At 38.2% G+C, this 14,738-nt stretch overlaps 1 protein-coding gene across 2 annotated transcripts in view; it reads right to left on the minus strand.

Annotated features, from left to right (window-relative positions):
- Positions 1 to 1,399: 1,399 nt before the first annotated feature.
- ATP6V1H (ATPase H+ transporting V1 subunit H) overlaps positions 1,400 to 14,738 on the minus strand; it is a 46,917-nt gene continuing 33,578 nt past the window's right edge. For both annotated transcript variants that reach the window (XM_009085272.4, XM_050971109.1), the window contains exons 13-14: positions 12,097 to 12,210; positions 1,400 to 2,389 (exon numbers count right to left, since the gene is read on the minus strand). In XM_009085272.4, coding sequence (XP_009083520.1) covers positions 2,329 to 2,389; positions 12,097 to 12,210 — 175 coding nt within the window. In that variant the 3' untranslated portion in view covers positions 1,400 to 2,328. The remainder of the gene's footprint in view (positions 2,390 to 12,096; positions 12,211 to 14,738) is intronic.

The following is a 14,738-nucleotide window of genomic DNA, read 5'->3' on the forward strand; positions in this document are numbered from 1 at the left end:
CACCAGGACATCAATAACATACAGGGATATAAGTGAAACTTCAGAACCACTGCTTTAATTAGAGAGCTGTTGGACACAAGGTGGTAACTAAATGTCAGAGAATGCCAGGTATCACACAGCTTATAAACACACCACATGATGAAGAATTAAATTATGCACAGGATAATACTAGCAAAGCAGGAGAGGAGAATTTATTTGTATAATACATGAAAATAATACTCAGATGTTTTAGGTCAACCCCTGTAAGCAATTTTGTTTCACATTATGAGTAACTTGGTTCTTTGTAGTTCCTCCAGAACTGAAGAGGTTTTCAGTGGTAGTACTCATCATGTTTACTTCTGCGATTCAATCCCAGATCTCCTTACCCAGCAGTGCTTTAGTGATCCCTTTGGAAAAGGAAACACACTTGGTTTTGAAGGAGGGGAGACATTCCTTTCTCATTAACACCATGTCACAGTTCTTGGACCCAACGTTACAGCTGCAACCATAGGACCAATCTTTTAGAGCAGTCTTAGGCCCTGCTTTCACTGTCAATGAGACATGAAAAGCTGATTTGTAGAGCAAGACACTTGGTGCTAATTCAGCATTCACTCTGCATGCATTTCTAAAGGCCATGCTTCAAACAAAATCTTACATGGTGCAGCAGACTGAACGCTGGCCACGCAGCCAAGACACACAAGATGTACAGTGAGATGTACATCATGCAAGACATGCATCCTGAAACTCTGCTTGATTGGAGAAGCCCATTCATGGGCTGACACCACCATGCAATGTAAATTGAAGTGTGAAATGCAGGGAGGACTCAGAGATTCATCCCAAGAACATTCAACTGACCCAAAGTAAGAATGGCAGTGTAGGTGCACCCTTGTTCTCCCAGCTGCTTCCCACACTACCTGTATCCCCCAGCACTGTGGGAATACGCAGTGCTGAGTTAAGATCTACTCACATAAACTGACTTTAGTTGGAGTGAGGGTTAATTCTTTCCAGTCTTGTGATACTGTCTACAATATCAAGGCCTTTGCCTTCTATATGCAAAAGTAAGCAGCAGTCACTAAGCTACACAATCCAATTTTAATTAAGCAGACCAAGAAAACATCAACCTGTAGTCCTCTAACTCTCTTCTCTCTCCACTGCAACAGTGGTCAAATTTTAATTATATATGATGAAAATCCAGGCTGGATAAGGAAAGTTTTCCCAATTAGTCTTTTCACTTGATGACAAAGTACTCTAAGCTTCCTCAGAGACTTGAACCTCAAATGACTACTGACAAGATTAAGAATTACGTTCACTTTTTTTTTTTTTTTTTTAATTCTAATAATGAATCACAAGAATATTAACTGCTTGATATTGGAAGTGCCTAGAGCCAGGCTTCTATGTATGCAACAAAACTGTTCTCATATGCCAAGCCAAGATCAGCTTAAATTTATTGATTACAGAAGCTACAAAACACAGAAAATATTGATAGCCAAATTATCTGGCTTAATATAAAAGAAATACAATGGATTTTGGAATGAAACCAGAACCATAACATTTACAAGTATTTTCAATAACCAAAAACTCCATGAAATTACAATTTCAGCAGTTAGTAGTGCACATTAAAAAAAAAAAAAAACAAACCACCCTCAACTTGATCTCTGATCCACAGCCTTAACCACTGGTGTTATATAGCTGGACTAATAATCTTGAGGGTATGTTTTCACTGATGGAGGAGTGCTCATTTTCTTTTCCTCTTCTCATTTCCAGATTTTTTAATGTAGTTTCTAACAAGAGAACTACCCCACCCCCCCAAAAAGCCCCACCCATACCTTTGCCATTATATACAATTTTAACCCTATTTTGAGACTTGGTATATATTTTAGTATTGATAATCAGTATTTCTTATGCTATTGCACTTTCTATGAAGCACTAAGTCACAGCTTTATTAATTTGTCCAAGACATAAGGGGACAACTTACTTTTCTTGGAAAGTGACAACACTGATAAGCCACTAAAAAAAAAGAAAAATTTTTCTAGGCTAATTATAATATCCATTATGGAATGGATATCCTTTAATAATAGTCTTTATTATGAGAATAAATACATAAAACAAATGCAATATATTAGCCACATTTCTTCATATACATTCAGAATAGAACAAGCTAATATGCATAATCAGCAGAACTAGTTGAACAAACAGATTTTTAGTAAGCCAACAACACTAGAGGAAAGTTGGAATGTTTATGCACCCGTAGCAGACAAAGAGCATGTGATTTCAGAATTTCTTTTGTATTCATTTAAAGAGAAACACACTGTAGTTGTAAGCACAAACTGCATGAACTGATGGAAGTGTTTAGCTCCGTGCGGTGGCCGTCTGAGGTTGTTCTGACTGCAACTGCTTCCCAAGGTATTCCCTGAAATACAACAAAAAATTAGATTGAGAAATGTTCTGGAGAGTGGGGAGTGCAACAGTGGTGGGAATTACAAAGTGTATAAAGAAGAAAAAGCTTTAAATTCAGAATTAATCCCTCAAATAACATCGACTAGAGCAACAATGAGCGCACCCAAGCATCCATTAAGTGCCCTATGAAAATAAAGTACAAATCAGACATAACAAAGCTGTCTAGAAAAAAAAGAGCCCAATGGGAAACATTTATAAGCCCTGACAACTGACACAGAACACCTATGAAGCAGATAAATTTTCTTGTTAAGTACATATTTTAGAAGCTGTGGCAAAACATTTAAAAGTAACCCTTTCAACAACCCAGCTGCAGGAGCACAAGTAACACAAAGGACATACTGGCAATATAAGAGGCAAGCAAATAGACACTGACTCAGTAGCTACATATTCAAGTTGAGAAAAATAAAAGATAATCAATCCAGGCCCACTGTATACCAACATCTTCTTTAAAGTGTCTTCCCCACCTGCACTTTGAAGTGCATTAAGCCACTTACTTTCTATGGCTCCTCTCAACACTGGAACATCTCCCAGATTACTGGCACTTGCCCTGAGCAACAGTGTCTAAATCCCATGGAAAAATACTGCAGAGTTCTTCTGTATGTTACAGTCCTTCACTCTCTCTTGTGAAAGCAGATCAACACTTGACAAAAAGGAACCATAAAAAAGCTGAAAGCGGTCTTTAATAATAGTACCTGGGTTGCTGCTTGTCACAGAAAGTACAATAATTGTACCACTGTATCAAGTGAAAGAGAGGCTTCAGGACTTGTGAAATGTAGGCGTTCTTTTTCTACTGCTGATCATACACTTAGAACTGTGCTTTCTCACTACACAGATACTTCAACCTACACAGGTTAAGCACTAGAAGCATCTCAGAGGGATGATATTCAAAAAGAAGTCTCAAAAAAACCCCACATAAATCAAGAATATATGCTTTTGCTTTATTAAAAAATTAATGTAAAAGATCAGGTTTTTTGCATATTTCAAAAACTAGTTTTCAGCTTAGTGTCCTGTTGAACAGTTACCCCTTTGCAATTCCTATTGCACAATGAAGTTCAGCACCTCAACTGCATCACCCAACACCACTTTTCTAAGTTTTAACACTAAGCATGTAGAAAATCAAAAGTTCCTATAAAATGGTAACATCAAACACCTCTAGCAAAGAAAATAACATGTAAATTTGCATGCTGAACCATATGTTATGGTTTAGCACCTTCATTTACAGCTCTACCAGGTGTTACTGTAAAATCACAGTATTTTAATGCTTGGGCTCCACTTAATAGATACAACTCCTGCTTGTAACAGACAGGTTATCACCCTCAAAGCGGAGGTTCCTGCTGGCAAAGAAGGAAATGAGCTGCTCTCTTGTGGTTTTGCAGAACTCAAAACTGTACCAGCAAAACAGAATTTGAGAGTCATCCAAAAACATAGACAGCAACTATGGAAGAGCTTCTACACTCACCAAACCTTTTTCTGCTCCCTCTATGTTTCTGGTTGTCTTTTTATTTTTTTTTCATTTGTTTCATGCCTATATGTATGCACTGATTCTAGTATTTCTTCTCTGACATCCAGCCTTGAAACCAACTGACACTTGCTGCATACACGGCTCTGCTCATCACATTACAAGCCCACAACATTATTTATTCTTAAAGCACAGATGAACCATATTGAATGTGAAATTCCCACTTTCCTACTTCAAAATAGGAAAATCAATCAAGCTAATAACCCATAACACTACAACTATTATAAAGCTTGCACTGCTTCAAATGCATGGCCAAGGCTTTCTAAAAACCCCACTAGAGTGCAGTGCAGTCAGCAAAAATCTCCAAGGCAGCAGAGCAGTAGCACATTTTGTATGTACTTAGTGCCTTCACAGACATATTCAACTTCTACAGTAAGTAGAACAGTATCTTCCCTACAAAACCTTTTGTAGGTGTAAGGTTTAAGTCCAGGGTCAAGGAAAAGCTCACATCCCATTTCCCCACACAGAATGAGTACCTGCAGTTACATCTCTACATTGTCATGTTGCAAACCCAAGTGAAAATCCCATAGTGTTCCTACCCCATCACCTCTTTAGCCACCACCAAGGGCCACTGAAATGCAAAACCCTTGCATTACAAGTTGTTAGAATTTTCACTTAATTTTCTCTTTGGTTATCACTTCCATTTGAGAGCCACTGGTTAACCCAGGACAAGTTATTGCATGGTCTAGATTAGATGAACATGGAATCATAGAATGGTTTGGGTTGGAAAGGACCTTAAAGATCATCTGATTCCAAACCCCATCGTCCAAACCCCATGGGCAGGGACAGCTTCCACTACACCAGGCTGCTGAGAGCCCCCTCCAACCTGGCCTTGAATATTCCACAGGATGGGGCATCCAGAGATTCTCTGGGAAACCTCTTTCAGTGTCTCACCACCCTCACAGGAAACAATTCTTTTTGATATCTAATCTAGCTCAGCCCTGTTTTATTTCACAGCCATCATCCCTTGCCCTTGTGAGAAGACCCGCTCCAGCCTTCCTGCAGGCCTCCTTTAGGTACTGTACAGGTGCTCTAACATCTCCCCAGAGACTTCATTTGTCCAGGCTTAACAATCCCAACTCAGAGCTTTTCCTCGCAGCACAGGAACATTTAACTCTTGCATCCTGGTTATCAAGGATTTTTTTATCAAAAAATCTTTGATAGTCTTGAATATCTGCAATCTCTAGCTTGGCTTAGCAGACTGAGGTTCCCAAGAGACAGAATGCCTTTCTTTGACAAAAACCAAAATAAATATATTGATTTTATTTTTCTCTATCTAAACATAAACCTACAGTCCCATACTTTTGAAAATGAAATTGAAAAGCAAGTTCTAAAGAAATCCTTCAAAAAGTCTGCCATTTGACTCAATACACTCAAAATACATTGCCAACATACACTGTTTACAGACAAATCATAAACATATGACAAACAGTTAAACAAACAAGATCACAGGACAGGCAGCAGATAGAATAGTTTGAACAACTGATCAGTTTTGCCAGCCTTATGTTGCATTTCTACCAGAGGTCTAGTAACCTGGAGAGAAGTTATTAGACTAGAAAGAGACGGACCAGTTTTACTAATTTATTGTGGCTTTACAAGTAGGTATTTGAATTACACAACTGATGTACTTCCAATTCTAAGCAGGCTAAACTAACCTATGAAAACACTGTCTTGTGCTGCACTCCAGTGTTACACTTCCAGCCATCCCTGGAACCTCTGAGCAGTACACATGAAGTGGCAACACCACAACAACCATCTGTCTAGTCTCCATCTAATCCAATGTGAGACAGAGCTGGAACACCCGCCCTTTAACCCATTCCAGCTGTGTACGCCTGTTTCTCACAAGGCACCCAGGGTATTCTGGTGAGACAGCACTTTTTGTTCATTTAACTCCCAAGTGAATTGCAGTGAATTGCTTTCTACAAATAAACTCCCTTGAACATGGTTACTGCAGTGTCACATTAACTCTGGTCGTGGCTGGAAGAATGGCAAGTGGAGCTCCACAGGGGTCACCACAGGTGCATTTTCCTACCCACAGAGCCAGAGTCACAGAAGTCAGGAAATAAAATAAAGAAGCCATATCAAACCTGGAGTGATGTTAATATTTGGTTTCTGATATTAACATGTCTTACTGCTGTATCCAAAGTTATAATGCTGCATATTTTTATGTATCTTTTCTATATATAGTGTAGAAAAACATACATATATACACATTACATACTCCTCAATATAATCTTTACAGAAGCAAACAGGAAGAGAACAGTTATAAGGGTAGTAAAGTAACAAACAGAGACATCTTCCTAGAGAGCTGTGCTGGGAAGACTGCCAAAGCTGGAATGCTACCACTGGAGAACTGCTGTTCTCTTTTATCATTTGTTTACTGAACACAATTTTTTTCATTGACTCAGTGGATTTATTCAATATGAAATATTCCAATTTAAAAATGGTATTAAAGAATATAAAATATGTGTCTATTACACCAAAGTCTGCCATGAGTGGTTTTGAAGGTAAGTCATCACAAACCAACAACAAAAACAAAGAAACAAACCTACACAGCAGAATCAAAGACACTTTGACCAAACAGCTTGGGGCTCCAACACATCAAACTGAAGATTTTTATAAATTATCTTTTTCAGTGAAAGCATGGTGATTTTCACCATGTATCTCCTCGACCTATAAATGTGGCTGTGGATCTCAAGAAATAAAAGATACTGCAAAAATCTCTGCAATTCTCAATACTTAGTTTAACAGATTCCACTTTACACAAACAAATAGAACAAAAGCCAACTGCTAAGATAAACCAAATCCAGGACATTGATTCTGTTTAATTATTCACAGTAAAGAGATGTACAACATTCTGATGAGCACATAAAAATTAAACAGTCTGAATGGTTGTACAGAAGGATTATGAACATTATATGAGAGGTGCTTTGTGTTTCCAAATGGAGCCCTTTCTTCAGCTGAATGCAGTAATATTAATAGACAATCTACAGATTATCATGATTACTGAAAGCATTATTCATAGCATGGTTTAAAGCCCTCCTTACAACGTGAAATGCAGCATTAAGGTGAGTCTTCAAACTGAGACACAACAAGAACCTCCTTTCCTCTCAGCAGTTTCCCTGGTTTTGTCCAATCTTAGAAAGAATTATTCTAGACTTCCAGTTCACAACTTCACATACAAGCTATGAAGAAACAGCAGATCAATGAGCTCTTATAACAAAGCTATTACTTATGCATTTGATTTTAAAAGAAAATAAACTGTGAAATCCAATTCACTATGTGTCTTTCTATTAGGGAGACAAAGCACCAGCCATTTTTCCCTTATCAGATATGCTATGAACTAACACACAGCGCCATTCTGTGAATTTAAAAAACCCACTTGACTAAAACTTGCAATGTGGTTTGAAAACAGTTTTATATTTAAACAGAAGATTTAGTTACAAAGAATTTTTTGCTTACAACACTTAAGAGCTTTTTATGTAAGAATGACCAACATCAACAGTGTTTCACTGAATTTTCCTACCAGGAAATCAATTTTTAAAGAACACTAATTAGAAGTAAATTATCAAAAAGCTACTTCTTTGGTGACATGTTTTTGGCATAGTTCATGAAAGTGAGCAATTTCTTTGAAAAAAGAAATTGCAAACTGAGCAGAATGTCTGATATCTTCCACGCTAACAAGAGCTCTAGAAATATAAAAAAGTGTTTCTGAAAAGAGCAGAGATCTCATGACAAAAAACATGAGCACAGTGTGAATCCCAGAGAGCATATGCCAAATAAAAAAACACAGCCTCTACACCTACATGAAATGAAGTTTTACAGGAATACACATTTATGTGCAAATAAAAGACTGAACACTCCATTAGATATCAAGTGTGCCTGTAATTAATTGGATTTTTGCCTAACTTGTCTCATTCTAACTAGGAACTGTTCTCTTTAACAAGATTAATTTTTATCAGAGACACTATTTTCTTAAACTTTTCATTTAGTTAACTTCTGTTAAGAACCCGGAGAAATAAATATAGTGGAAGTCATTATCCTGTAGGTATTGTTCCCTAGATTTAAGCCAACTACTCTATTAAGCATTCCACACCTGTGTTGGGATGGGGGTAAAAATAAGGGATGAGGGTGGGTGCAAACTTCATGGCTGCCAGTTAAAAACCACTACAACCTGAACAATTCACTCCCAAATGCAGGCATTGCACAGAAGCTATCTGTAGAGTAACAGTTTCTAAATACAGCATATTAAAAATCCTAGGCAGTTTCAGATTTTTTACTGTCCTCCTGCAGAATTCCTCATTTTAAAAGATGGAGAGAAAGTAATTTTGTCTGGGCTGTGCATTTAGAAAACCATGTATGAACCTGTTGCGTATTCAAAGCTTGTCCAATTTGTTGCTTCATTCAGTACAGTATGCTCTTTATGAATTCCACTTCCATACCATACTTGATCGTGCTCAAGTGACACATCCTAACTCCCACTGTTTAGCACCTGCCAGCACACTCATACTCTTCATGTCAGTATCAAGGAGGAGGTCAGGAGCCCCAGGCCCAAGCAGGTGAATGTCTGAGAGGAGCCTGTGCTGGAGCAGGGTCCTGACAAGGATCTGCAGATTCATGGAGAGAGAAGCCCATACTGGAGCAGCTTTCCTGGCAGGACTTGTGACCCTGTGGAGAGACACACACTGAAGCAGTCTGTTCTTGAAGGACTGCACCCCACAGAAGAGTGATCCACGCTGCAGTAGTTTGGGGAGAGCTGATGTCCATGGGATGGACTCATGTTGGAGAAGTTCATGGAGAACTAACTCCCATGGCAGGGACCCTATTATGGAGCTGGGAAAGCATTCCACTCCCTAACCAGTGGGAGAAAACAATGTGTGACAAACTGGCCATTACCCCCATTCCCTCTACCTGCAGCCCTAGGAGAGGAGGGGGAGCTCTGAGGGGTAGAGAGAAGGTGCTTTTAAGGTCATATTTACTTATCACTATCTTGCTCTGGTATTGTTAGTAATAAATTCAATTAATTATCTCTAATTTGAGCCTGTTTTACCTGTAACAGTATTTGGTGAGTGATATCTCCCGGTCCTCATCTCAGCTCAGGAATCCTTTGTTCTATTTTCTCTCCCCTGTCCAGCCATGGAGGACAGCAATAACAGCAGCTTTGGTGGGTGCATGTACCCAGGGTCAACCCACCACACAGGCTCTTACTACCAGCATGGGGTGCCATGACTAACACATTTCAAGTCAGATTGAAGCTCAGGATTAATTCCCATGTACAGGCAGTAAGTGATGATAAGGATAATTTTGCTCCTCGCTTCAACAAGTGCATGATCATTTAACATGCAAATGTAACTGGAATATTTCACTTGAACTTATCTCATCTGAAAAGCTGACAGCAGTTACTGCTTTTGCCAATGTAGCTTCACCATTTAGGAGAATGCCTGACAGTCTGATTTCCCCCCATTAATCCCTGACTTAAAAACCCCTAAGGGAAAGCCAGTTGAGCAGCCTGTAATGAACTACTCAAATTACTTAGGAGTTAATTGTCTCTAAGTTAAGCTAACAGTCAAATGATACAGCTGAGTTTTAGGCAGAATGCTACTTCAGCTGCCCCATGGCATTCCCTCAATTCAAGCATCACAAGTTTTCCTTTGCTAGCTCCAGGCACAGCACTTGCACCAAGCCTTATTGTGGCAGAGCAAAGCTTTATTTTCTAATCTCTCTCTCTTAACCTTCAGGAAAAGCCTGACTACCTCTGTCACACGTGTCACAGACAGTAATGCCAAATTGTTCTCTGCCAGTTAAACTCAAGGAAAAAAACACAATTGCTTTGAGTGAAATAAATGTAATTCCAGAATAAGTGGAAGCAAGAGGAAAAATGTTTCTTGTTTTCCCAGGTCTGAAGAGCAAGGGAAACAAAACCTTGAAGCTGCTGAATAACATATCTTATGACAATGCAAAGCTTAGTAAGTAGGCACTTAAATCACAGTGTGTGGCAGTCAGGGGACAGCTTGTGTGGTGAGATGAGACAGCAATGAAACAGAAGAGCTCCCAACACTCATCAAAAGCCAGATCTACACAAAGACAGATCTAGCTTCCCCCATACAAACAACATGTCATTTCCTTCACTTAAGCTCTAAGTCCATGCCAGGGGGAACACTACTTTGGCAAATAAGAGCCAAGGACAGTATGTCCCAGAGGCTTGTTCCACTATGCATTAAACAAGAAAACATTCCCTACAGAGATGACAATGTGAATCTGGAAGTGGCACTAAGTTACACAGATTCTTTTTACTGACACCTCTGAAGATCTGAAACTAGGTACTTTTGCCATCTCCCCCTCAGTCTCAAGTCTAAAGGGTCACAAACTGTGAAAAGTAGGCACAGAAATGTTCATACCATTAAAAAACCAAAACAAATCTAGAAGACCAGATGTTATGTTTTTACAAGAAGTAGTCTCTCACTGAAAGTGAGAAAAAGCCAGGCTTGGCATTCAGGAAAACTTTCCGACCAATGAGGTTTGTGCTGGAGAAAGACCAAAGGTCTTCCTACCAGATTTTCAAGACATCAGAACACACATGAAATAAAGCCCATCCGTACTGCAGAAGGCAGTATCAGTAACTAAACTTTCCATGCTGTAATTTCTATTTAAAAGCAGCTGGTTTGTAATACTCAGAATGTTTCAAATGTATCAGAACAGCATAGTGAGAAAAGAAATGTGTTAAACTGAGAAGCAGGGTAGAGCATAATATACAATAATGACCAAAAATTAGATTGAACATGACTATATGTTTAGACTCCATCTCCACACTCAAAAATTTCATGTGATTTATCAAAGTACTCATTACAGGTGGAGAGTATTAGCTGGAATTTTCACAGTAGGGTATTTAAACACCTGTTTCTCTTTTATAGAAGGTTTCCACAGCATCTAAGAGTAGGATATAATGAATATAACATGCATGAGAGTAAAAACCTTAAAACCTATATTCTTCAGAAGGAAAAAGAGAAAATTAGCTTTGTTTCACTTATGATACACTGCAGAGAGAGACAATGGGAGCTTTTTGTCAACTGAGCCAGCCTGTCACAGCAAGGAGGGGACTTAACTTGTCCAAAGGTACTTAGTAGTCCATGTTCCCCTACCACTTTCACACTGCTAGAATCATCCCTACTCAGCCTTTCAAGAAGTTCATATTCTGTCATAGGTGAGAAAATTGACAGATGTTATAGATATGTCCAAGCACTAAGCTTTTCAGAAATAAAAGGTTGTTTAAATCCAAAACTAAATTAGTTTTTGGTATCTCAACACTTATGTTCCAATATACTCAAATGTATTCCTGTATTTTATCTAGCTTTAAGGCAATGCCAGACTGAAAATATGAGCTCTGGTGCACTCATAATTAATAACCAGATTAAAAACTCCTAATTAATATTTTTAACTCTCCATGCTTTATGCTTAGCATACCTAATTAGTTTGGCAACTTCTATGAAGTTGTTTCATGAACACTGTTTTTCAGAGCTTCAGCCCTTCAATGCTTCCCTATAAAGGTCCTGTGTGCTGTTGGAAAGGCAGCCTCACACACCAGCAAGCTCTGCGGCAGAACATGCCAAGACTTCAGGGTTATTAGAGAACTACTCAATCAGCCCATAAACTTCTGCTACTCTACACACAGCCCAAATAAATTCATAGAATCATTACAGAATCCTTGGAAAGGAACCACAAGAACCATCGAGTCCAGCTCCAGGCCCTGCACAGGGCCAGCCCAAGAGTGTCTGAGAGCATTGTCAAAACACTCTGAACTCTGGTGCTGTGACCACTTTCCTTGGGAGCCTGTTCCAGTGCCCAATCACCCTCTGGATGAAAAACCTTTTCCTAATACCCAAACTAAGCTAAAATACATTGTTCAAGTGAATTACTTGTGTGACATTCACCCATGTAAGGAAGGTACTCAAATCAACTACCTCCAAAATACACAGAAAAACTAAGTTCTTACCATAAGCATCATATTAATCTGCTGTTTAAAAACTGTTGTCTTAACACATAAAAATGTTATTTCTCCCCTGAAAGAAATCTACTTTCTTGAATCCTCACTCCACAACAAAGATTTCTCATGGTTATTAGTATGTTAAATAATCTTCACATACCAGTTGTGAACCATCAGCTTCTGCACAGCCAGCAGTGCATTATAACGAACTTGCTGGTCTTCGTGATGCATGTGGTTCATGACCAGCTGCTTACCACCAAGCTGTTCAATCACTCTGAAAAACAGGAGAGGAGCAAGTTTTTTGACATTACTTTCAATTCTGGGTAGCTATCCTATCCAACCACTTCTCATCTAAGGCATTAAGAAATTAAGTTTAAATTATATAACATTAATTTCATTAAAATTATTTATTTGCCAAGATACACATCCCACTTGATGTGTTACAAATACATATTATCTTCTGTAATAACTACTGATTTTTTAAAAAAAAGATATTTTAGGAATTCACAACAGAGACTGTTTATACTGGACTTCTGTTTGCTATTTTGAAATAAATAATCAAGAAAAGAACCCTTTTCAGAAAGGGTTATTTACTTTACACAGCTCTGGAAAAGGGTTTGCAGGGTACAGCATTATCAATTATTAGGCAGGAGAGGTAGTGCCATTCACCCCATAAATGGATGCCAACCAGATCACTCATTTTTTGCAATAATAAAATCTCAATCTCTTCTGCACTGTCTAATACAGAAGAATGTTTGTAATCACACCAAGATCTATTAAATCACCCACCTCATACACATAGTGCTTTTTGAGATTCAAACTGTACTAGAGCCACAGCTACTCCTGCACAAGATGCAGAACTGGCTGTTAAGGTACCATTCCCAGAAAAATAATATGCTTCAGCTGCATCTTTCACTGCAAACTTCCCCACCACAGTCAGCCTTAGCTTTTTAACAGTTATACCAAATCCCCTATGAAATACTGATGAAACCTTGTATTGCATGCCATGAATCTATTATTTCTTAATAAAACTGGTGGAAGATAACACACTTAAAACTTTAAAAAGTATCACCATCCAGACGACTTCACATGCAGCATTTCAGTCTGTCATAACAGTAAGTTGGGAGAGAATTTGCAAGGAATATATAAGCTGATTTACTCACTGACTTTCATATGGTTTTTTACATCAGTTTTCTCACTCAGTAGTTAAACATGCTATCCTGTGAAGACACTATCATTTGCTTTAGAGGGTTAACCTGATGTTGTCCTGCCATTTAAAGCTTGCATTAGCTATCTGCATGTAGTACTGCTCTTTTCATGGCAAGATTAATGCACTGCTGCTGCACAACACAATGCATTTTTGCAAACTACAGAACAGGTATGAAGACATAGCATGGAGATGAAAAAGAGAATTTTCAATTTCATTTTATAACTCAGTCAAAACTATCCTTAAGACCACAGGGAATATTATTTCCCAATAATATTCAAACATTTGTTCCATAAAGCAGAAATGGATTCAGAAAAGTGGAATTGTTTCAAGCTGGAAAATCCTTGCCAAGAATTCAAGAAGTTATCAGTAATGTAACAGATTCAAAAAAACTTTTATGCCTGCCTTATGCAGCCTCATCTTTTTAATGAATTAAATATAAAATCACTGCACACAAAGGCAAGAGTATGAAACACAAATAATAATTTTTTCTTTATTGAAGGACTGACTTAAGCCACTGGATTTTCAGGAAGTCAAAGGATGTGAAAAAGGCATTAAACTCAAAAGTTTTCTTATGATAGAAGAAAGCAAGAACCAAAATGAAAGGTTAAAAGCCTATAATCACAAATGGTAATAGGCTCTTTCAGATGACAATACATGACTGAAATTATGGCTGAGAACATGAGGAGATGAAAAACAGCATTATCATTCTTGCATAATGCTGCCTACAGGTACAGATCACTTCCCAGCCATGGGTTTAACCCAAAGGTCTAAACAGTAAAGAAGGTTCACAGCAAATTATGTTCCTTCAAGTTCCAAACGTGTCCAAAACACTATATTTAGTTTCCCCTCTCCTCAATTGCTGCTTATTTTACAGAAGTAATAGAGCCCAGTGGAACAGTTATACATGCACATCCTCTGCAGTGACTGCTCCCCATAACATCACTGCACTAAGCCAAAATTTCATTTCAAAAAAGTCTCTGGTCGCTGAAGATTCAGCTTTTAACATGACCCATTTAGAGGGAGAAAGAAGACATAGCAAATAAAGACAAATGAATATAATTTAGACTGTTATAGCAGAAAACAAATATAAAATCCACACTACTTATCTTAAAGCCAGGGTGAAAAAGGGAATGCAAGTTTTTTTCTGACTCCTGAGCTAAAGAAGAGAATGGCTCTAGGTGTCCATCTCTTATACATGTAAAACACAAAGCCCACATTAACAGCATTCAAGAAATTCTAAGTGTTGATCATGCATAACAATAACCTGTGGGCCACATGGAAGCTGTGCTGGCAGTCTGCATTTATTTTTAGTGACAGGAAGCAACAGTGCTAAACTTTATTTCTGCTGTTACACTCTCAGAAAATGCATCTTTGTGAGCCTCATGAGAAGCCCATAGTGATACTGGCTCAACAATTTCATCCACAAAGTGTAATTTTAAAAGCAACTTAAAATTATTTAACCATTGGAGAAGAGCCATGAAAAAACACAGCATCTTATTAACAAACATTTCTTCTGTCAGACAAAGGGAAAGATTAGCCAGAACTGTAGCTCTAGGTCTCCAATGTGCCCAGCAGGTGAAGTCAAGTAGTTT

This window comes from Serinus canaria, chromosome 2 (assembly GCF_022539315.1).
Source record: "Serinus canaria isolate serCan28SL12 chromosome 2, serCan2020, whole genome shotgun sequence".
Classification (NCBI taxonomy): domain Eukaryota; kingdom Metazoa; phylum Chordata; class Aves; order Passeriformes; family Fringillidae; genus Serinus; species Serinus canaria.